Raw genomic sequence first — 22,348 nt, 5'->3', positions numbered from 1 at the left:
GCCCCGCCCACCGGGGCCCAGTCCACTGGCCGGGCGCGGGGGGCGGGGCGGAGACCGGCTGAGGGCGGCGGGTAGCCGCGCCGTGGCGGCGCGCGCCCGGTGAGTGTGCGAGCGCGGGCGCGCCGGTGCATGACTCGGGTCCGGGCTGGGCGGGAGAGGAGGCCGGAGCCGGCCAGCCACTGGCCAGCGGCGGCGGCGCGACCGTAGGGGCGCTCTCCCCTGAGGAGGCTGGATCCGCCGCTCCCCGTTCTTCGGAGCGTTGTCTCCGCCGGGTTCACAGCGTTTCGCGTCTTGCCCGCGCGTCCTCTCCTTCCCTCGCGCCGCAGCCAGCGTGGCCGTGGCCGCCCAGCTCTCGTCCCGGCTCCGCCCCTCCCGAGGCCACCCGGGCTCTTGGTTTCCTTCTCCCTCTCCTGGCTCCTAACCCTTGCTGGTTCTGTAAGGGATGGCGCAGCCAGCGGGCTTCCCAGGCTAAACATGTTTTGATGAGGCGGTTGAGGACTTGTCCTAGGGTGGTAGGTGGTTTGGAGGGTAAGGCGGGCGGCGCGCGGGTGTCGGGGAGCCTGGGGGTCGGAGAGGCTCCGGGGCCTCGTTGAGAGTCCTTGGAGAGGAGTATCCCAGTGTCAGGTCCCGTTCTGTCCTGTCGCTGCCGTCCCCAGATTCCCATTTGGTAATAACCTGCGCGTGCTGCCCTTCCTTTTCCGCGAGTCGCGTGAAGTTGAAAGCTCAGGCCTTCTGCTGTGTTGTTTTTGTTTTGGTGTCGTCACCTCCCCCCCGCCCCAACCAACCCCGCGCACACCTGTGAAAAGGAGTAGTTCTCAAAAGGATGGTTCGTGTTTTTTCAGAGGAGGAGCTCTGTGATCATGCCTTCTTCATTCAATGAGTTTGTCCGTGAGTCATCGAGGAAGACAGGGAATTCTGGGGGCCGAGACAACAGTTAGGAAACTTGCGATTGAAGCTCTGCTGTGCATTAGTCTCCCTTTCAAGTTGAATGTAAAAATTTCCTTTAAAACTTCATTGTGCATCTTCTCCATTTCTCTAAGGAGAACTTAATCCCTGCAACCTTTCTAGATGTCTCTGATTCAAACCTTCCACTTCCCCCGCTTTTTTTCCCAGCGATGTCGTTGATGTTTCTGAATTGAGTGGTTAAGAGGGAACTTGCTGATTGTTAATATTAATAAGCACTGAAAATCTTAGCCATGCCATCTGCTGGCATGATAGTGGCTTACTCTATTCCTGGTGCTTCCCCCTCGCCCCCATTTGCATGTCACACTTCCGTGGGTCCATGATGGAACTACCATACATTGAAGAGGTTTATTCTGATATAGAATCTACAAAGTTATGATTGATTTTATATGTCTGCGTATTAAGTCGCTTCAGTCGTGTCCAACTCTTTGCAGTCCCGTGGACTGTAGCCGGCCAGGCTCCTCTGTCCATGGGATTTTCCAGGCAAGAATACTGGAGTGAGTGCCCTTCTCCAGGGGATCTTCCCAACCCAGGGATGGAACCCACCTTCTTTAATGTCTCCTGCATTGGCAGGCGAGTTCTTTACCAATTTCTTTACCACTTGATATGTCCAGGGTTCTGAAAATTACCCTACTGATAACTTGCAGAAAAGAGTGTAGGATATCTCCTATTAGAGGTTTTATATTTAGAATTCATTCTAAAAAATTGGTTACTGTGAACCTGAAAGTCAGTCCAAGTCATCTGTTGTGTGTAGACTCATTTATAAACACGAAAACTTGACTGTAGTAAGGTTATTTCTTAATATATGTGCATAATAACTTTAGTTGCATGTACTTCTTAGTTATTTTATCATACAAAATATTTTTTATTGACTTTAAGTTTGTAGTTAAAACTGTTGTGACTTGAATATGGGTGGCTAAGAGAAATGCCCAGATTCACACCGTAGTAGAGGTAGTTCTAGAATCTACAGTCTTCTGAACCTCCACATTCTCTGCCAAAGAACTAGATGTTATTATTCAATCATCCATTTGTAAAAGTAGGAAGTTGCTATTTAGCAGTTCATCTGGTAGCGTTTCCTTTCATACATTCTTGTAGTTTTACTATGAGGTTTATTTCATTGAGTAAATTTGCTTTGTTTTATTGTTTAGAATGCTAATGCTTTTAAAACTTGGGATAAGCACTTGGTATTTTTTTGACTTGGTTTTGTAATTCTTTTTTTTTTTTTTCTTTTTCCGCCCAGTGTGCATAGTTCCTGGTTAACATAGAAATGCAGAGTGTCTTGGCTGAATCCTCACGCAGACAAGATCATTATGGTCCTGGTAGGTAGGGCAGGTATCTGAATGTAAGGTAATATCTCTGCTATCTTAAAGCTGTAAATGTGCTTCTTTTGCTCCTGGGTTGTTTTGTTGTTGTTTTTCCCAAATTGGATTTTCTGTCTTTGCCAAATAATGTCAACTTTTCTGTTGTCCCATTGATTCTAATATCATCAGGTGTGGAGTTGCTCAAAAAGCCAAATAAGAACTTAAGACTACATCTCAAAATTATTTTGAAACTACATATTATTATTTCTTTTTTTTTTTTTTCTTCCAGTAGCTCCAAAATTAGGTTTACTCTGTAAAGGCATCTGTAGCTTTATTCTGGTTTAGCTTGGAGACCGAGTTTCTGACACCAGATTCTCGGCTTCTCTGTCTCAAAGACAGAGTTTTGGGTGAAGTAAAAAAGAAGAGCTTTATTGGTTTGCCAGGCAAAGGGGGACACAGCAGGCTCATGCTCTTGAAATCATGTGTTCCAACGTGGGGAAAATAGTGACAAGTTTTATAGTAAAACAGGATGTGATCAGCTCGTGGACATTCTTCTGATGGTTTGGTGGTGAGTTGGTAAGTAGGAGTCAACATCCGTCAGCCTCAAGTTTAACTGATCTGGCATCTACATGCTCGTGGGCAGCATATCATAACTTCTCCCGCCTGGAGGGAGTTTCAGTATCTGCAGAATAGCTCAAAGATATCTTTGCGTATATGCATTAATGGGAAACAAGACTTTGACCCAAGGCTGCTCCTGGCTGTTTAACCCTGGTCTCACATTCACTCCCTTCCCTAATTAACAACTTCTTGAATCTGCTGCTTGAAACTCAGGGAACGTCAAAGAGGGTGAATGAAGGCTGTTTCTTATAATCAAAGGAATGGGGAACACAGAAAGGCCTCGTGCCCGGGAGCCTTATAGGGCCCTGCACAGTATCATTTCTACTTGTAATTCATCCTTGAAATTGCCTGATAGCACTGATGCTGTTCTATAAGTTGGAGAAGCTACGTAAACCGTTTCTGATCTTGTTTTTACACAGCCTTTAGAATCTTGAATAAATATATTGTCATCCAAACTCTATCTGAAGGAGACTCATCAATATTTCTGAATATTATGGAGGATTAGTTAATTTCATCCTACTTTTTCATTGCATTTTGTTGTTGCATGAGTGCATGGTCAGTCATGTCCAACTCTTTGCAACCCCATGGACTCATTCTGCCAGGCTCTTCTGTCCATGGGATTTTCCAGGAAAGAATATTGGAGTGGGTTGCCATTTCCTACTCCAGGGGATCCTCCGGACCCAGGGATTGAACCCATGTCTCCTGCATCTTGTTGCATTGACAGGCAGATTCTTTACCACTGAGCCACCAGAGAAGCCATATGGTACAAATAAAAGATTTAATCTTAGAAATTTTCAGGTTTTTTTTCAACATTCACTGTTTTATTTACATACAAAATCTGTTGCCACAGATAATTATTATCTATTGACAATTCATTTGCAAAATGTTTAGTTTTTATTGTCCATTCTGAAAAACCATTAGACAATACTTAAAGTCAGTTTTTTAAGAAAGGTTATATACCCAAATTTCAGGTCCACCTATCTGCACTTTTCATTTGATGGGTCTGTCCAATTTTCATTCGTTTAAGAAATGTTTAGTAAATACCAACTGAATACCAGGCTCTGATAGCTCAAGGGGTACAGTGGGAACCAAGACAGGGCCCCAGCCTTCAAATGGCCTACAGTCAGATGTATAAGATGCTGACCTGATCATTGATCTCTAAGACTATACAACCTCAGTTGGAAGCTATGCATCTCCACCAAGCAGTGATGAATTAGGGGAGATGGTATGAACTTTAAATGCTACAGCAGTTTGGAGGCATGAAAGACTGTCACAGGAAGTTTACAGGAGGAGGTAGGCTAAAAGTAAAAGGGAAGACTTTCTGGGAAGGTGGAACAAATGAGTAGAATCAGTGTGTTTGAGACAGAGTGTAATTTAACCAGAGCAGTGGTTCCCACAGGATAGTCCACGCACCTGTAAGTGTCAGCATCATCTGGTAACTTGTTAGAAATGCACATTCTCAGCCCCCACTTGAGACCTACTGTGTTGAACTGGAAATCCTGACAGTGAAGCCTGCAATCAAGTTATATATTTTAACAAGCCCCGCAGGTGATTCTGATGCTTGCTTAGAGCAAGGTGTTCTTGTGTGAAAGTAGTGGGCAAAAACTTTGGCAGAATAGCCTGGGACTTAGAAGGACTTAGAATGTTAGGCAAGTTTTTTATCCTACAGAGCAAGGAGTCACCAACTTGTAGCTTAAGGACTGGATTCGGCCCATAGATATGTTTCATTTTGCCTGCGTGGTGTTTTGGTTTTTTTAAAATGGTATTAGTTGTCACTGGCATCTCACTCCAGTATTCTTGCCTGGAGAATTCTGCGGACAGGAGCCTGGCAGGCTACAGTCCATGGGGTCACAAGGAGTTGGACACTGAGCAACAAATACACACATTTAAAAACCGGATTCTACGTAGAAATCTGTGCTCTTGGCTTATCTTGAAAAATCAGAAGACCTGGCAACATACTAGGCCTGTATTTCATCATGGCAGCACTTTGTGGGAACAGCAAGTAACTTACCCTTTAGATGGGACATGTGCTTTCCAGTTTGCACAGTCCCTACCACTTCCTGTTGATTACACACATCTTTACTCACTTATATTTTCCGCCTGGCCCCAGTAAGTATTTCAGTATTTGAGTTTGTAACTTCTGTTATGGGCAGTGGAAAATTGAAAGTTTTTAGAAGGAAAGTGTTAGGACTTATGATTTCATTAATTCATTCAATAAACACTGATGAATTAAAAATGTATTACATGCCAGATTGTTCAGTGTTGAAAGGTGAATGAATCCCTACCATGATATAGTTACAGTCTAGTGGGAAAATGATGCAAATAACATTTTAGAAACAGTCGTGTATGGGTTTGAGAAGAGAGACTTTGGTGACTGGAAGACCAGTTAAGAGGCTATAGTGGTCTAAAGTCTGAAGTTGATAAAGGCCAGGCTTTAGATAATCAGATAATCAGAGGCTACGAAAGAAGAAAGAGAAAGAGATGGGAAAGATATTACAAAGCAAAAATCGTTAGTCCTTGATAAGAGATTGGGTGTGAGAGAGGAGAATGCAAAGATGATGAAAATTTTGCATCATAAATTAGAAAACTTGTGGTACCATTAACAGGAATAGGAAATTAGAGAATCCATTTAACCCTCTCTTAATTGGGCAGGGGCACTGAGAAAGGGGGTTGTCTGGAGATGCCAATTTGAGGTGTCTCTTGTTTTGAGTTCGGGTATTGGTATGTACACAATATGAGTGTTTTTAAAAAGAAAACTTAATAGAACTGTGGTCAAAATTGCATGCGTAGGGGTAAATGTCACTCATTCCATTCTGGGAAACCAAGAGAATACCTGGAGAAGCGTTAGTTGTTTAATAATTGCTTTGGAGGCCCTATAGTTACAGTTTATTACATTATTTACATCCTGTCTTGAATGTACAGTTTTCAGGTTTATGTTGCATTGGTAAGTGTAACTTTCTCTTTCTGAGAGAATAGAAGATACTATATAAACTCAGATGCTTAAAGACATTTTCTGAGTGTCAGAATTTAAGTCATAATTGCCTCATGAGGTGGTTCAGGGGTGAGGATTGTCATAACTGTTGCTATGTTGAGATAATAGCCCGTCTTTCCTCTTATGATCTTACGTTTGCAGTACTTGATTCCCTCTGCTTTTGAAAAATTTTTTTTACTGTGGTAAAATATATATAACATAAAAATTGTCATTTTAACCATTCTAAGCGTGCAGATCAGTGGTGTAATTACTTTCACAGTGTTGTACAGCTATCACTATTCTCTATTTACATTTTTCATCACCCCAGCAGAAACTCTGGACCTGTTAAGCAATAGCTCGCATTCTCCCCTCACCACAACCCCTGGTAAACTCTAAGCTACTTTCTGTTTCTGCAGATTTGCTTTTTCTAGATAGTTCGTGTAAGTGGAATCATATTTTTCTATGTCTCAGCATAACATTTTCAAGGTTCATGCTGTAGCATGTATCAGAAAGTTTTTGCTTTTTATAGCTAAATAATATTCCATTGTATTTGTGTGTGCCCTATTTTGTTTATCTATGTATCTGTTAATGAATACTTGGGTTTTTTCCACTTCTGGCCATTGTGAATAATGCTGCAGTGAACGTTGATGTAAAAATACTGTTTGAGTTCCTGTTTTCAGTCTTGTAGGTATGTACCTGTGACTGGGATTGACTAGGTCCCTTCTGACCACATATTCATTTGGTAATAGAGTGCCACTCTCAGTCATATTGTGGAAGACACAACTGGTATTTGAATTCTTCACAGCAAAAAAAAAACAACTCACAAAGTGCATAAACTCAAAAATATACTCTAGCTTTTACAGGAAGTGTAACTTGCCTTCTCTTGTTATCGCTGATTTTGTAAACGGGTGGTTTTATTAGAGTGGCTGCCGTTGTAGTTTGTATGAAAAGAAATTTTAAAAGACGAGAAAGAGGCCAAGAGTACTAGATTACAAGTTAGGAGATTAGGTTGATGATCCACTTTCCAAAGCCTAAATAGATTAGAAATAGAAATACAGAAAGAGATAATTGCATCAAAAATAGGAGAAAGGAAAAAAAGGAAAAAGAACTTTGCTCTTATGGGTATCCGTATCCATCTTCTACAGGTTGAAAAAGTGATACATTAGTTAAAGGAAACAAAGTGGAAAGCCCAGAAGGAAAAGAAAATACTGGTAAGTAACTTATATAAAGTCATACCCTCTTTTTCCGTAGGTTAGATTTCCTTTTGTTTATTTGACCATGCTGGGTCTTCGTTGCTATACGCAGGCATTTTCTTTCTCTGCTTGCCGCGAGCGGGATCTTCTCTCTAGTTGCGGTGAGTGGGCTTCTCACTGTGGTGGCTTCTCTTGTGGAGCACAAGCTGTGCGCTTCAGTGTGGCAGCTCACGGACTCTAGAGCGAGGGCTCAGCAGTTGTGCCACACGGGTTTAGTTGCCCCGAGGCATGTGGAGTATTCCTGGACCAGGGATCAAACCCATACCCCCTGCCTTAGCGGGCAGATTTTCAACCACTGGACCAGGGAAGTCCCATAGGTCAGAGTTCTGCTTTTTTATTCCTAGCTGAGAGCTCACAGTAAATGGAAAGAGATTAATGAGCCAGTAAAAGCTGTCACAGATTCCACAGTCCTTGTTGGAGAGGCCCTCATTTGTGTAAGCTGACATAAAAGTCTAGTAATTGTGACTCTTTGATTCATGTCCCACAAAAGAGTTTTCAAAATTAGATGGTGGCAGCTTACCGAAGGAGGCAGGCACATGACGGCACTGATCAGTGATAACAGATAGCATGATGTTGAGGAAAACTAGCTCAAAAAGCATAGCAGTCTGGGACTATTTCTTGACAGAAGGGCAAACAGTCCTCTAGACCTATAGTCCCCAAAGGCATCCCAAGTTTACAGAAAAATATAACTGATGGTCATAATCATAACTCTGGACCATGAATAAAATATGTCACTTTAGGAACATTTTTACCAAACACTGTTAAAATAAATGTTATGGTATTTAGAGAAGATGTATCATAAAGACATATTTGAGGAAATGTACATATGTGGAGCCCCTGTTCTTGGTTTTATACATGAGATGTCATTGTAATATTTACCTTTCTCAAGTTGTTCATTTGGATTCAACGTGTTTGAAGGAGCAGCTGTTTTTCACTTAATAACAAGAAAGGGAAAATACGTTCTCACTTCTCACAAACGCCAATATAACCAGTGACAAATGGCACTGATCCTTGCAATTACTCTTCTGTAAAGAAGTGCCTCCCACGGTGGATATGGGTTTGGAGGCAGAGATAGTTTATCACTGTAGATTTTCATTATATTTGCTTATTGGGGCAGTATTAATCCCCTCCTGATTAATAGTATCTTCTTACCTAAAGGACTTCCTACTTTTAATGAATGGGTGAAAAAAGGCCTTTTGACTTGTGAAGAAAGCGAGGCAGCAATAGCAAGAGCTCTCCCTGTACAGTGATTATTGTAGCTAAGTCAGGCCTGAAACAATGAAGAATGAGGTCATGCACTGCCTCATCTCATTTCAGTATAAGACTCAGATGGTTCATTGTACAGAGCGGCCCTTCTTGACACATGTCTAATAATGTTTTGATTAAAATGAAATAAAGTATAGAAAGAACTAATCTGTTCATAGGAAATAAGTTTATATTTGTTGGTAACTACCAGTGTATGAATTCTAGTTCCTTTTTGGGAGAGTATTTGATCTTAGTGTTGGAGGGACTTTAAAAGAACTCTCATTTCACCAGCCTTCTGATCTGTGAATCCATTTGGACAATGTGATCAGATGTGGGTTGAGCCCTTGGGTCAAAATTCTCTCCCCATCTCATGAAACAGCGCATATTGTTGGGAAATTCTTTTTACTGTTCAGTCTCTCCCCTGCAGTTTCCATGCTCACAGGTCTTATTATAGCTCCTTGGCAATGATCTAACAAAAGTTGTTTTTTTAAGAAACCTTCTTTTATCTAGTTAATATTTTAAAAATGCTGGTTATAAAATTTTTCTGTGGTTTTCAAATCTATGCTAGTGGTCAGTCTTAACCTTTTCTACCAAATATCTCTAGAGTACCGAAGTATTAATAACTAATGCTACCATTGTGTTAGGATTTTTTTCTCTGTATAAGTTGCTATTCTGTTAGTATAATTATTTTCACTTTATTTTCCTTGATTCAGTATTTAATTTTTATTATTCAGTTATTAACTGATATGTTATGAATGTAGTGACTGAATCTGAAATGTAGTGACTCTTTTCTTCCTACTTGTTTCTAAAATGATCTGACTTTTATTTGAAGTATTTAAATTTGTTTCCACTCCTAGGAACAAGCAGGACATTGTTTGAGTTGTAGTTTTTCTGACTTTAATTCTTTTCCTTAAGTAAAATATTGGAACTATAACATAAATGGATGGCTTAAACTAGTGGGATATGATATTTTCAGAGCAGTTAAGAGTCCATGACATTTTTAATTTTCAAGGGTTCACATCATTGGAATAACATAGTTTCTAAAGCAAGAAGTATGTAAGTTGTGTTAATAGAAATATATATAAACTGTGAAAAAATCTGAACACAAAACATTATACAGATACTGGTTATAATTGGAAGTAGCCAGTCTCCAAGATGGCCTCCACTGATCCTCACCTCCAGTATTTATACATTTGTGTGGTTCCTTGCACACTGTATCAGCATTGGTCTATATGACCAATGAAATACAGGGAAGTGATAGTTTATGACCTGCAGGGTCATACCAAGTATTGCTGCCTTTGCATTGCCCTCTCTTGGATTGCCCACTCTGGAGGAAGCCAACCACCGTATTATGAAGACGTTTAAAGCCCTATGGAGAGTCCACGTGGGAAGCAACTGAGGTGTTTTTCTAACAGCCAAAAAACCAGCTTGTCAGCCACCGAGGTGGGTCCTCAGCCTTAGCCAAACCTTCAGATGACTGCAGTCCCAGCGTGCATCTTGACTACAGTATCATGAGAGACCCTGAGCCAGAACTGTCTAATTACATCACTTCCAAATTCCTGAACTACAGAAACTATGAAATAATAAATGTCTGTTGTCATTCTAAGCAACTAAGTTTTGGAGTTGTTTGTTGTGCAGCAATAGATAACTAAGGGACAGTATTCTAAAATACTTACTGGTTTTATGTGTAGAAGAGAATCTGGACAATGTAAACGGTGCTTACTATCATCTGTGCCTGGTGGCTTCAGTCATGTTTGACTCTGCAGTCCCGTGGACGGCAGGCCACCAGGCTCCTCTGTCCATGGGATTCTCCAGGCAAGAATACTGCCATTTCCTTCTCCAGGGGATCTTCTTGACCCAGGGCTCGAACCCATGCCTCTTAGGTCTCCTGCATTGACAGGCAGGTTCTTTACCACTAGCACCGCCTTATAACATTTTTAACAATTGAATGTGTTTGGTTAAGTTCAGTTTAGCTATCGGACTTACAGATTCAGAAAAAGAAAATGATAGTTTCTTCTAACACAAATTGAAGGTATTCATTAATCATTATATTCCCTCTTAAATATTCATTTACTTATAAAAGTATTCTCCCTTTTTATGTCACTTTGTAGTTTATTACTATGTCACTTATTTTTTTTATTTTTTAATTGGAGGATGATTGCTTTACCATGTTGTGTCGGTTTCTTCCATACAACAGCTTAAGTCAGTTTTATATATATATATATATATATATATATATATATATATTCCCTCCCTCTTGAACTGCCCTCTCCCCTCCCATCCCATCCCTCTCAGTCATCACAGAGAGCCCATCTGGGCTCCCTGTATATATAGCAACTTCCCACTAGTTAATCTGGTTTAGACATTGGAGTGTTTATGTGTCAGTGCTACCTATTGTTATTTCTGATTGAACACCTTCTTGGACACCCTTCTAGGTGCTTGGGTTATAGCAAAACAAAACAAACAAACCAAAAAAGATTTCTGCTCTTAAGGAGTTTATATCAGAGAAACACAGATAGCAAGCATAGTAAATAAGCCATCTAGTGTGTTAGAATTGATAAGTGGTATGGAGAAAAAAAGTAAATCAGTGTAAGGAGGATTGAGAAAGGAGATGGAAGTAGGGGACACACAAGGGAGGTGGTTATAGTAGTCGAGATAGATGTCTGTAAGGAAACAGCATCTGAACAATAAGTTGATCAAGTGAATGTTTGGGAAAAGATGGTTCCAGAGAGTGGGGACAGCTAGAGCAAGGCCCTAAGGCAGGAGCATGTGTGATATTTAAGCACAGAGGTCAGTGTGGGTGGCGCGAGTGAGATGAAAACCATTAGTAGTGAGGTCAGAGGTAATGAAGTGGGAGGCACAGCAGGTGGATCCGTGAATCCTGTTTGGACCTTGCTACTCTGAGGGGTATGGGAAGTGATTGCTGGACTTTGCAATAGAAAGGTGTGTTAGACTCTAGGGGAGTGAGGGTAAAAGCAGAGATCAAATAGGAGAATGTTAGAATAAACCGCATGAAAGATGATGGTGGCTTGGGCCAAGACAGTGGTGGTGGAAGTGGTCAGAAACAGTTAGATTCTGGAAACGTAATAAAGGTGGAGCAGCTGGACACAGATCAGAAGTTCTTGGTCATACAGAGGAAGGAGACCAAGCTGCTGTGAGACTCTCACATCCTGGTGCCAGTCTGACTTCCGGCTAGTCTCTGACCATCCTTCTCGGCCCTGTGCTCTTCCCCACCGGACAGCTGCCTTTCCCTGGTGCCATATCAGCTGACCCTCCTGTGACCTAGCAGGCAACGCTGGGCTCTAGAATTAGACCATCTAAGTTTGATTTTGGACTCTCTTAACTGCTGCATGGTCTTAAATTACTTAAGCCTCAGTTTTCTTATTTCTATAATGGGGATGTTAATTACAAAATCTGCCTCACAGAGTGGTATTGTGAGATTAAATGAGATAACCCATGTGAAATACTTCACATAGTGCTTGGCGGATGTTAAGATCTCAATAAACGGTAGCTGTGATCACCTCAGATTGTTTTCCTTTGGCTGGTCTTTCCTCTGCATTAAATGCTAACCTCCCTGTAATCTCTTCCATTCTAACCTATTCTTTGTTTTCATTTTGTTTCTCAACCTTTGACAAGAAGTTCTTGAGGAAATTTAAAAATGAAATCAAACTATCCATAATTTCCTTGCCGTTTTCATCTTTCTATAGTCCCTCTGTTCTTTGTCCACATGTCTCTCTTATTTATGTAGTTACTTCTGTTCACTTTTTGTAATCAGTTCAAATGTCATCTCATGCCTTTCCTAATCCTCTAGGTAGATTTAGTCATCTATGCATTGGGCTCCTTTACCATTTTAATTATTCATTTAAAAAGATGTGGTTATTAGATAAGTGAGTGGAACCTACCAAGGCTCCCCACCCTGATTCTTACATGTAACTGCCAGATTCATATCTGTGACACTCCTTGCTCAAAATTTTCAGTGGCTTCACATCGCCTGCAAAGTCAAGTCTGAATTCTGTAGCTGAGCATTTGGTGTATTCTACTATCTGATCTCAGTTTGCCTTTCCAATTTTGTTTTCTACAACAATCTGGTCTATTTACTGTCCCTTGGGGTTGCTCCATCCTCTCTCCATCCAGGTCTTGATTCATATTTTATTTTTTTCCTGAAAAGCACTCCTCCCATGTCCTAATTCCCCTCTTCATTACCCTTCTCAGAAGCTTCCCCTTTCACAAAGCTTTCTCTGACCATTCCAGCTCCAAATAATCTCTCCCTGCTTTGAAATCTCAGAGCATAGAACTGTGCTGCTTGTCACATTTTAACTTCACAAAGGTAATTAAATTAAATTTTTCCTGTTTACTGTAGTCTCCTAAAGGGCAGATCTAAGATGATTCATCTTTGCATGCTGTACTTATAAGTAGCATTAGGCAACTGATCATTTCTGGAATGGCTGAATGAATACATATGTGAATAAACAGACTTCCTAGAACAGCGCTCCTGTGGGCTGCTTTGGAGGGAATAAAGTTGGGGATGTGATACATAGCCATAGTAAGACCCTGGGAAAAGTGGTACTCCCTGCCTCAGTGCTCCTATCTGCAGATACCATCAGCCCAATTGTCCCAGGTCCGTTCAGAATGTATTTACTGAAGTCTGACATGTTCCAGGCTCTGTAGTTGGCTTTAGGAGTACGAAAGCTATTTCTTTCTTTCCCCTATACACCCTTCAAATAGCAAGGTGTTCTGGGTGGCCCTTGGCCCTTGGTATTAGATCTGTAAGTCCTAAGTTATATTCTCAAATGAGGCATTGCTCACTGTGCTGAGATCTGTCCCAGACTTACCCAGTTAGACCCACTTTGGTTTTATTTTGCCTAACTTACATTCTAGGTGTTTGGGCTAATTCATTCCCATCAGCCTATTGTTTAAAAATTTCATTCAGTTACATTTTAAGTTTGCTTTATGTTCAATTTTTACTTTGTTAAAGTCAACTTTGCTGTGGAACTCAGAAGAATTGGCAGTGGGAGCTTTTACATTTCAGTGTTTTCAGACTTTTTGGTAGACCTTCCTAATCACCTCTCTCATCCCATTATTTTACACTGTTGGGAAATACGTTAGTCAATAGTGATATTTGCTTAAGGAGGGAATAGAAAGACATTAATAGCAGTCAGGTGTCACCAGGGAACTGTTTAAGGAAAACAAGTCCACTTGTTTGGAAATCTGATTTGATACCTCCAGAACAATTCTTTCTCACACTTGTCCTCTATTCTGTTACACCTCTCCATTCCAGCCATACTGAACTTGTAGTAGTTGAAGTTCTCAGAATTCTCCTGTGTTACTTCCATGGTAATTCCTGCCTCTGATTCAGGACCAAGCTTATACCTCTCATCCCTTAAAAAGCTTCCCACTCCCTTCCCACTCCCATCCTCCTTCTGTGATGAGTTACTGTCCCTTATATCCACTCCTGCCATATGCACAGAACTATACCTGTGCATCGGAGAAGGCGATGGCACCCCACTCCAGTACTCTTGCCTGGAAAACCCCATGGATGGAGGAGCCTGGTAGGCTGCAGTCCATGGGGTCGCAAAGAGTCAGACACAACTGAGAGACTTCCCTTTCATTTTTCACTTTCATGCATTGGAGAAGGAAATGGCAACCCACTCCAGTGTTCTTGCCTGGAGAATCCCAGGGACGGCGGAGCCTGGTGGGCTGCCGTCTATGGGGTCGCGCAGAGTCGGACACGACTGAAGAGACTTGGCATACCTGTGCATAGTTCTGTCAGAGAACTTGCCATGGTAGAGTACAGGTATTGGTTTATCTGTCTGTTTCTTTTAGTAAGCTGAAATCGTCCCCAGGAGCTGGGTCTGTATTTGAATTGTCTTTTGTATCTAGACTTAAATTGAAGAAAGTGTAGGAAACCACTAGACCATTCAGGTATGACCTAAATCAAATCCCTTATGATTATACAGTGGAAGTGAGAAATAGATTTAAGGGACTAGATCTGATAGAGTCCCTGATGAACTATGGACGGAGGTTCATGACATTGTACAGGAGACAGGGATCAAGACCATCCCCATGGAAAAGAAGTGCAAAAAAGCAAAATGGCTGTCTGAGGAGGCCTTAAAAATAGCTGTGAAAAGAAGAGAAGCAAAAAGCAAAGGAGAAAAGGAAAGATATAAGCATCTAAATGCAGAGTTCCAAAGAAAAGCAAGAAGAGATAAGAAAGCCTTCCTCAGCAATCAATGCAAAGAAATAGAGGAAAACAATAGGATAGGAAAGACTAGAGATCTCTTCAAGAAAATTAGAGATACCAAGGGAACATTTCATGCAAAGATGGGCTCTATAAAGGACAGAAATGGTATGGACCTAACAGCAGCAGAAGATATTAAGAAGAGGTGGCAAAAATACACAGAAGAACTGTACAAAAAAGATCTTCACCACCCAGAGAATCATGATGGTGTGATCACTGACCTAGAGCCAGACATCCTGGAATGTGAAGTCAAGTGGGCCGTAGGAAGCATCACTATGAACAAAGCTAGTGGAGGTGATGGAATTCCAGTTGAGCTATTCCAAATCCTAAAACATGATGCTGTGAAAGTGCTGCACTCAATATGCCAGCAAATTTGGAACACTCAGCAGTGGCCATAGGACTATAAAAGGTCAGTTTTCATTCCAATCCCAAAGAAAGGCAATGCCAAAGAATGCTCAAACTACTGCACAATTGCACTCATCTCACCTGCTAGTAAAGTAATGCTCAAAATTCTCCAAGCCAGGCTTCAGCAATACATGAACTGTGAACTTCCAGATAGCCAAGCTGGTTTAAAAAAAGGCAGGGGAACCAGACATCAAATTGCTAACATTTGCTGGATCATCAAAAAAGCAAGAGAGTTCCAGAAAAACATCTATTTCTGCTTTATTGACTATGCCAAAGCCTTTGACTGTGTGGATCACAATAAACTGTGGAAAATTCTGAAAGAGATGGGAATACCAGACCACCTGACCTGCCTCTTGGGAAAGCTGTATGCAGGTCAGGAAGCAACACTTAGAACTGGACATGGAACAACAGACTGGTTCCAAATAGGAAAAGGAGTACATCAAGGCTGTATATTGTCACCCTGTTTATTTAACTTATATGCAGAGTACATCATGAGAAACGCTGGGCTGGATGAAGCATAGGTTGGAATCAAGATTGCCGGGAGAAATATCAATAACCTCAGATATGCAGATGACACCACCCTTATGGCAGAAAATGAAAAAGAACTAAAGAGCCTCTTGATGAAAGTGAAAGAGAGTGAAAAAGTTGGCTTAAAGCTCAACATTCAGAAAACTAAGATCATGGTATCCGGTCCCGTCACTTCATGGCAAATAGATGGGGAAATAGTGGCTGACTTTATTTTTGGGGGCTCCAAAATCACTGTAGATGGTGATTGCAGCCATGAAATTAAAAGATGCTTACTCCTTGGAAGGAAAGTTATGACCAACCTAGACAGCATATTAAAAAGCAGAGACATTACTTTGCCAACAAAGGTCCGTCTAGTCAAGGCTATGCTTTTTCCTGTGGTCATGTATGGATGTGAGAGGTGGACTATAAAGAAAGCTGAGTGCCGAAGAATTGATGCTTCTGAACTGTGGTGTTGGAGAAGACTCTTGAGAGTCCCTTGGACTGCAAGGAGATCCAACCAGCCAATTCTAAAGGAGATCGGTCCTGGGTGTTCATTGGAAGGACTGATGTTGAAGCTGAAACTCCAATACTTTGGCCACCTGATGTGAAGAGCTGACTCACTTGAAAAGTTCCTGATGTTGGGAAAGATTGAAGGCAGGAGGAGAAGGGGACGACAAAGGATGAGATGGTTGGATGGCATCACCGACTCAATGGCCATGAGTTTGAGTAAACTCCGGGAGTTGGTGATGGACAGGGAGGCCTGGCATGCTGCGGTTCATGAGGTCGCAAGATTCGGACATGTTGAGCTACTGAACTGAACTTTGTATCTAGAAGCTAGCACAGTGTCTGGTATATATTAGACACTCAGTGATGCTTATAAATTGGACAATCCAATGCTAGTCTCCTAAGTTCATCGCAGAGATGGAAGCTTTTGAGGAGTGTTATTCACTTCTCTACTATTGGGCTAATGTTGTAAAAACATGAATTAGTAGGGGATAGGTAATATTCTTATAAGGCTACATATTTTGTAAATGTAACATAACTAAATAATGTTGTAAAAACATTAATTTTGATCTCCTGTGTAAAAACAACACAGAATTCAGTTCCTTGGCAACTTAAGCCCTATAAGCAGTAATTCTGCCAGTTGGCACTTAACTATCATAAAAGTAGATGAATCAGATGATAATGTATACTCAGAATAAAGGTGGATAAGGGAGGAGTGAAGAATAAAGAAGGGAGTGAGTTAGCAAAATGCCACATGGTTGCAAACTAGCACAAAGGTGAAAATGATTCAAATGAAACTAGCTAGAGTCAAAAAGGCTGAAATAGGGGCAAAGAGCAAAAGGCAATCAACAGTGAGAGCAAGGAATCACAGGGACTGGGCAGACATGAGCAGGTGCGTACCCAGTGTGGGGGGCCCAGGTCCTGTGGGGTTGTGGTCTCTGAAGCTCTGGGGGACATGGAAGAAGGGAATCCAGAGCGTGATGCTCCAGGGAGGCTGAGCTGGGGGGGACTGGTGTTTACTACAGAGACAAAGATGCACTGAAAAGACCTTCGAAGGACATGGGCATAGTGACTGACCCTAGCTGGCACCAAAGTCTCAAAAGAATTGAAGAGAGGGCTTTGTTGGGGGTGAATAAGGAGATAGCAAGAGAGGTTGAGAAGACTAATTCTGAAGGAGTGAATTTAAATACACTGATGTATTCTTTCCAGTCTACGTACATTATTTTGAGTAGCATATAAAACTTGTTATGTAATTGATACATTTGGAGAAACCATCCATCCTGGAAGTTTGGAATCATGATTTTCCAGTGGGTGGATAATGAATCTCCTTTAGGAAAGAAGTCACTTGTTATATATTCTTATTAAATGGATGAGATCCAGTCCTTGAATCACTGGATCACTATTCATCCCTTCAGAGAATATATTCAACACCTACTATGTGGCAGTATCATTCCAGGGCCAGGAACACATCCGTGAACAGAGGAAATTATCTGCCCATGTATAGCTCATGAAGGGCAGGGGAAATCAGGAGCAGGGAGTACGAGAAACAACCCCAGAAGCAGTGAATTAATTATATAGGGTGTCCGAAGACAAGGAGTGCTGCGGAGAAAAATAAACAGGGAAGGAAGGTGTTGATAGAAGATGCATGCGACCAGGTGGGTTGCGATTTTAAATACAGTAGACAAGGAAGGACTCTCTGAGAAGGTGACACCTGAGCAGAGACTGGCAGTGAATGAGCAAGCCTGGTAGGCTGGTGTCATGTGAAATAGGGTGCCTTTCTGTGTGCTCTAAGCCGTTTGTTGTGAGCCTTTCTAATGCCATCCTTAGAGTAGCTAATCTTAAAGAAAAGTGAGATTGGAAGTGGTGTTAGAAGGTAAATGTTGAGAGCAGATGGTGCAGTTTGTGTGTTCATCCTTTGCTTTCTCTAAAATCTGTTTTCTTCTACACTGAGCACCTGGTATGACGCTGCAGTTTTCACTTTGTGAAAAGGGATACCTGCTATGCATTTTTTCCCCCTTAATTTCTTTTGGAAGAAAAACAAAGGTTTGCTTAATGGAAATAGAAGCTGGAGAGTTGCTTGTTTTTTCCCAGAAACCACAATAATAGAAAAAATATGAGTGAGCCCTGAAGAAGCTGCTGTGCGGTCAGTCACAGCAGTGGAAGCGGGCTGGTGTCTGGAGAGCCCCTAAATACACTTCCAGAGAGTGTGGAATGTGGTCTGGGCTTTGGACAAGGCCACAATCTGTTAACACTCAGAATCTGAAAGGTTGTTTTTGTCTTCAGTTCTTCTGGTTGATCTACATGACCAGCCTGGCTGCTGCAAAGGAAGAACCCACCAAAGGGAGTGACTGAAGACATAAGTATGAATCTGGCCCGGCAGCTGACCTGTTGGAGCGGTTTCCTTTGAGATTCTAGAGACGAGTTTCCTTTGAGATTCTAAGTTTTGCTTTCCTTAGCCAATAGCTTTCATTCTTCACTGCAGGATACAAGTTCAGTCTTGAAGAGTGTTCAAACTGGTAATTCTCACTCTGTCTTTGAGGTACTTCAGAACAACTCCAGCTACTTCAAATAGCTTTATTCCAAATGCAGTTAACTTGAATTTGCTTTATTTTCTGTAGTATGTTACCTAGCGGGGGAGAGAGACGTTTTGATAGAACGCATCCTGGCAGATCAACAAATGTGAGGATGATATACGGTCCTCATCTGTGCTCCAAGCATACTGAGTGTTCTATTGCAATTAGAGGACTGGGGAATGAGGACTTTGGAGTTCGATCTTGTTTAACTAGTAACCATGACTTGGATAAGGAGAAGTTCAGAGGTGAAAGGTGAATCAGAAGACCCAGAACTGTTTTGAGCAAAGTACATAAGAGGCAACTAAGGAAGCCGGAAATGCTGGAGGATATGGATGTGACCTTCCTCAGTGACACCAGGGGAAAATGCACCCTATGCAGGAGACACTTTTCCATGTAACCTTTACTGTAGTTTTTCTGCATCATTTGTATCTAAAATCCAAAGTAGATAATGCTGAGCACTTATAAGTTTTCTGCATTTGTTACAAGCACATTAAGAAATACAGGCAGTAACTTGCCATAATGCACCACTTTATGACTCAGCAGGTCGTTGAGCCTCTCTGTCTTTATTTGCCCTTCTGCTCCTAAGTGCTTAGGGAGATAACGTAGCCTGAAACCTGTGAAGCATGTTTTAAAAACCATAATGGTCTATTTAAAGTGTTTTTGAATTAAGTTGATTTATTTCCTTAAAATGTGGTTGAATGTGCAAGCCACTGGCAATATTGGTCACAGGTGGCCTGATTTTTAAAGGCTGTGAACACCCAATGCCAGGGACTTTGTAACTTTTTTGTAACTTTATAACTTTAATTCAGAAATTGAAGCTTCTATTTATCAATCAAAAAGAAGAAAGAGGGAATTCTTTGGCGGTCCACTGGCTAAGACTCCACACTTCCACTGCAGGGGACACCTGGTTGGAGATCTAAGATCCGCAAGGCACATGGTTCATGATCTAAAGACAAAATTGTCAAAATGGAAAGAAAAAATAAGATGTAACATTAGGAGTGGGGTGACAGAGACAGCCTTTGAGTATGTGTGATCCACCCTACTATTAAAAGCAGGGCAAGGGATGCAGGTTTGATCCCTGGTTGAGGAACTAGGATTTTTTGTGGCCAAAAAATAGAGGGAAAAAGAAAGAGCATGGGGAAATATATTTTAAATCCCAATTTCCTCTTGCAACCAGATACCCTTCAGAAAAGGTGCTCAGAGCCTCTGTCACCCTAGTCTAGCTTGTTATGCAGGTATTTAGGGAAGGACCAGCTTGGGGAAAGGGGTGGGATTTCTGTAGTGGGTGTTCCATCTTACAAGTGTAAACAAAGAGGCCAGTTGGTCCAACCTTGCATGTCTTTGTCCCAGAAGCCACTGCAGGTGTGATAGCAGCTCTGCTTCTGTAACAAAAGACGCACTACATCTCAGAAGAGAATGGCCCTTTCCCAGGGAGCAGCCTTTTTCATGCTGGTAGCGTCCTGTGTTTGCAGCACTGTCTTCCACAGAGAGCAGCAGACTTGGTTTGAGGGCGTCTTCCTGTCTTCCATGTGCCCTGTCAACGTCAGCGCCGGCACCTTGTATGGAATTATGTTTGATGCAGGGAGCACTGGGACGCGAATTCACGTTTACACCTTCGTGCAGAAAGTACCAGGTGAGTGCAGCTGGGGCCCTCACCAGCATCTGGAAACCCACACTTGAGCATCTCCTCCTCCTAGAAACAGATGTGCTGAGAGTGTGGGATGCCAGCTACAGAATCTTACAGTCTCTAAATGTCTTTCTTCAGAGAAAACTTTGGACTATAACTGAACACATATGGTTTAACTTGGTGTAAAATTCAAAGCCATCAGGACTGCCTGTAGTCTGAACCCATGTGTCTAAGAAGTGTAGTTATAATTTGTCTTTACTTTTCTCCAAAGGTGAATTAATACTCCAGGGTTCAGAATATTGAGAGTGGTCTTGAGAAGAAGACCACTACCACCCTTGGAAAAGGGAATGAGGGGACCCTGGAGATTAATGTTTTCTGAATATTCAGTCTTCTCAAGTTACACACAGAGTCTAGGGAAAGGAGTAGAAGCGAGGTGCCCACCAGAGAAATGGCAGAGGGACCCTCGGTAATTACTTTTCATCCTCTCTCCCCCTACCCAGTACTCCTTCAAGCCTCCTACAATTCCTCGCAGGTGGGATGACTTGGAATCGCTGGGGGAAATAGGTTAATATGATAGAGAGCCCAGGATCAGGAAGAGTCTGACTTTTGATAATCGGCCATCTCTCTCCTATTTTGCTCATGGACAACATAGGACAGCTTCCAGTTCTGGAAGGGGAAATTTTTGATTCTGTGAAGCCAGGCCTGTCTGCTTTTGTAGATCAACCTAAGCAGGTGAGTTTTTTCAATAGATGTTTAGATTCTCAAATGCCTTGATAGCTTGACCACAGCACTGCTGTTAAATATTTTATGCTGTTCTCTGCTGATATTGAGGTCATGTGTGAGATCAGTTTTCTGTCCTCAGCTAATCTCCTGGATAACAGTAATTGTATACCCTGGGTTCACCAGGGCTTAGGGGGAAGGAGGTGTGAAAATAGCTTGTCACCATGCTGGGAGAGCACCTCTTTCGGGAGATTGTGCTATTTGTATTGACTGTTTAAGATTTTGATTTGAAGCCATCAACCGTGTTAATTAATGTAGATGCAGAAAATGGTTGTGAAGTTCTATAAAGTAGAAGGTATAAATATGGCGATTGAGGTGAAGTCCATTTCTGCCCTTATACAGCATAGAACCACGGTTATGTTCTAGAAACTGGGCAAAACCCGTGACGAAAAGTCTTCAGTAATAGAAGATGAATGTAGAGTTCTGTCATAGCTGTATTTCACATGTGAGCTCTCAGAGCATACAACACCCCATGTGTCTGGGGCCACACTGGTATAAAATAGAGTAAGGCAGAATGTTGAACTTTGGTATTTGGTAGCATATATTAAAGATATTGTTCAGTGTCACAAGTGTAATCATTAACCGGAGGAAAACCTGATGTTAAAAATGGCTTGAACTTGAAGAACCAAGAGGATGTTTATTTTCTCAGTTTGCCGTTATGAAATGGCAAATGTGCTATAGAAAATTAGGAGCTGTTGAAAACAATTGCATTGTTAGAAACTGATTTGACATTTGGAGAGTAAAATTGTGCTGTGGTTATAATGTTTAAGAGGCAGTATGTTGTCAGAACAGATGCTTACTCAGAAAAACAATGGATTTAAAATAATGGATTCTAACATCGTAATTTGAACACGTGTACCATGCATGCCGGTGCTGGTAATGCAAAAATGAACCTGATGTGTCCTGTCCTGCCGGAACTCGTAAAAGGTGTAGCATAATGACAGCTGCAGCTAGCATTTGTGTGGCAGCTCTGCACAGTCTGCCTCTTTTTTTTTTTTTTTTAATAAAACTGTTCTAACTAACTTATTTATTTTACTGTTTTTGGCTGCGCTAGGTCTTGTGGTGGCACGCAGTTTTCTCTAGTTGCGGCGAGCAGGGGGCTACACTCTAGATGCAGACCTGCCACTGCAGTGGCTTCTCTTGTTGCAGAGCACAGGCTCTAGAGCGTGTGGGCTTCGGTAGTTATGGCGCATGGGCTTTGCCCCACAGCAGGTGGGGTCTTCCCAGACCAGGGATCAGACCCATGTCCCCTGCATTGACAGGAGGATTCTTAACCATTGGACCAGCAGGGAAGTCCAGTCTGCCTCATCTAATGCACACAGCAGTTTTATGTGATGGTATCTCCATCTCACAGCTGAGGACA

General features: G+C 41.8%; 1 protein-coding gene across 8 annotated transcripts in view; it reads left to right on the top strand.

Moving 5' to 3' along the window:
• Positions 1-10: 10 nt before the first annotated feature.
• ENTPD5 (ectonucleoside triphosphate diphosphohydrolase 5 (inactive)) overlaps positions 11-22,348 on the top strand; it is a 35,869-nt gene continuing 13,531 nt past the window's right edge. The window contains exons 1-6 of one of the 8 annotated variants that reach the window (XM_061429424.1): positions 11-99; positions 2,204-2,282; positions 6,999-7,064; positions 18,289-18,361; positions 19,932-20,211; positions 20,858-20,937. In XM_061429424.1, the coding sequence (XP_061285408.1) occupies positions 19,995-20,211; positions 20,858-20,937 (297 nt within the window). In that variant the 5' untranslated portion in view covers positions 11-99; positions 2,204-2,282; positions 6,999-7,064; positions 18,289-18,361; positions 19,932-19,994. The other 7 variants (XM_061429432.1, XM_061429430.1, XM_061429427.1 and 4 more) reach the window with 7 other exon arrangements.

This window comes from Bos javanicus, chromosome 10 (assembly GCF_032452875.1).
Source record: "Bos javanicus breed banteng chromosome 10, ARS-OSU_banteng_1.0, whole genome shotgun sequence".
NCBI lineage: Eukaryota > Metazoa > Chordata > Mammalia > Artiodactyla > Bovidae > Bos > Bos javanicus.
The sequence above is the reverse complement of the archived record's forward strand: the minus strand, read 5'-3'. Positions and strand labels throughout refer to the sequence as shown.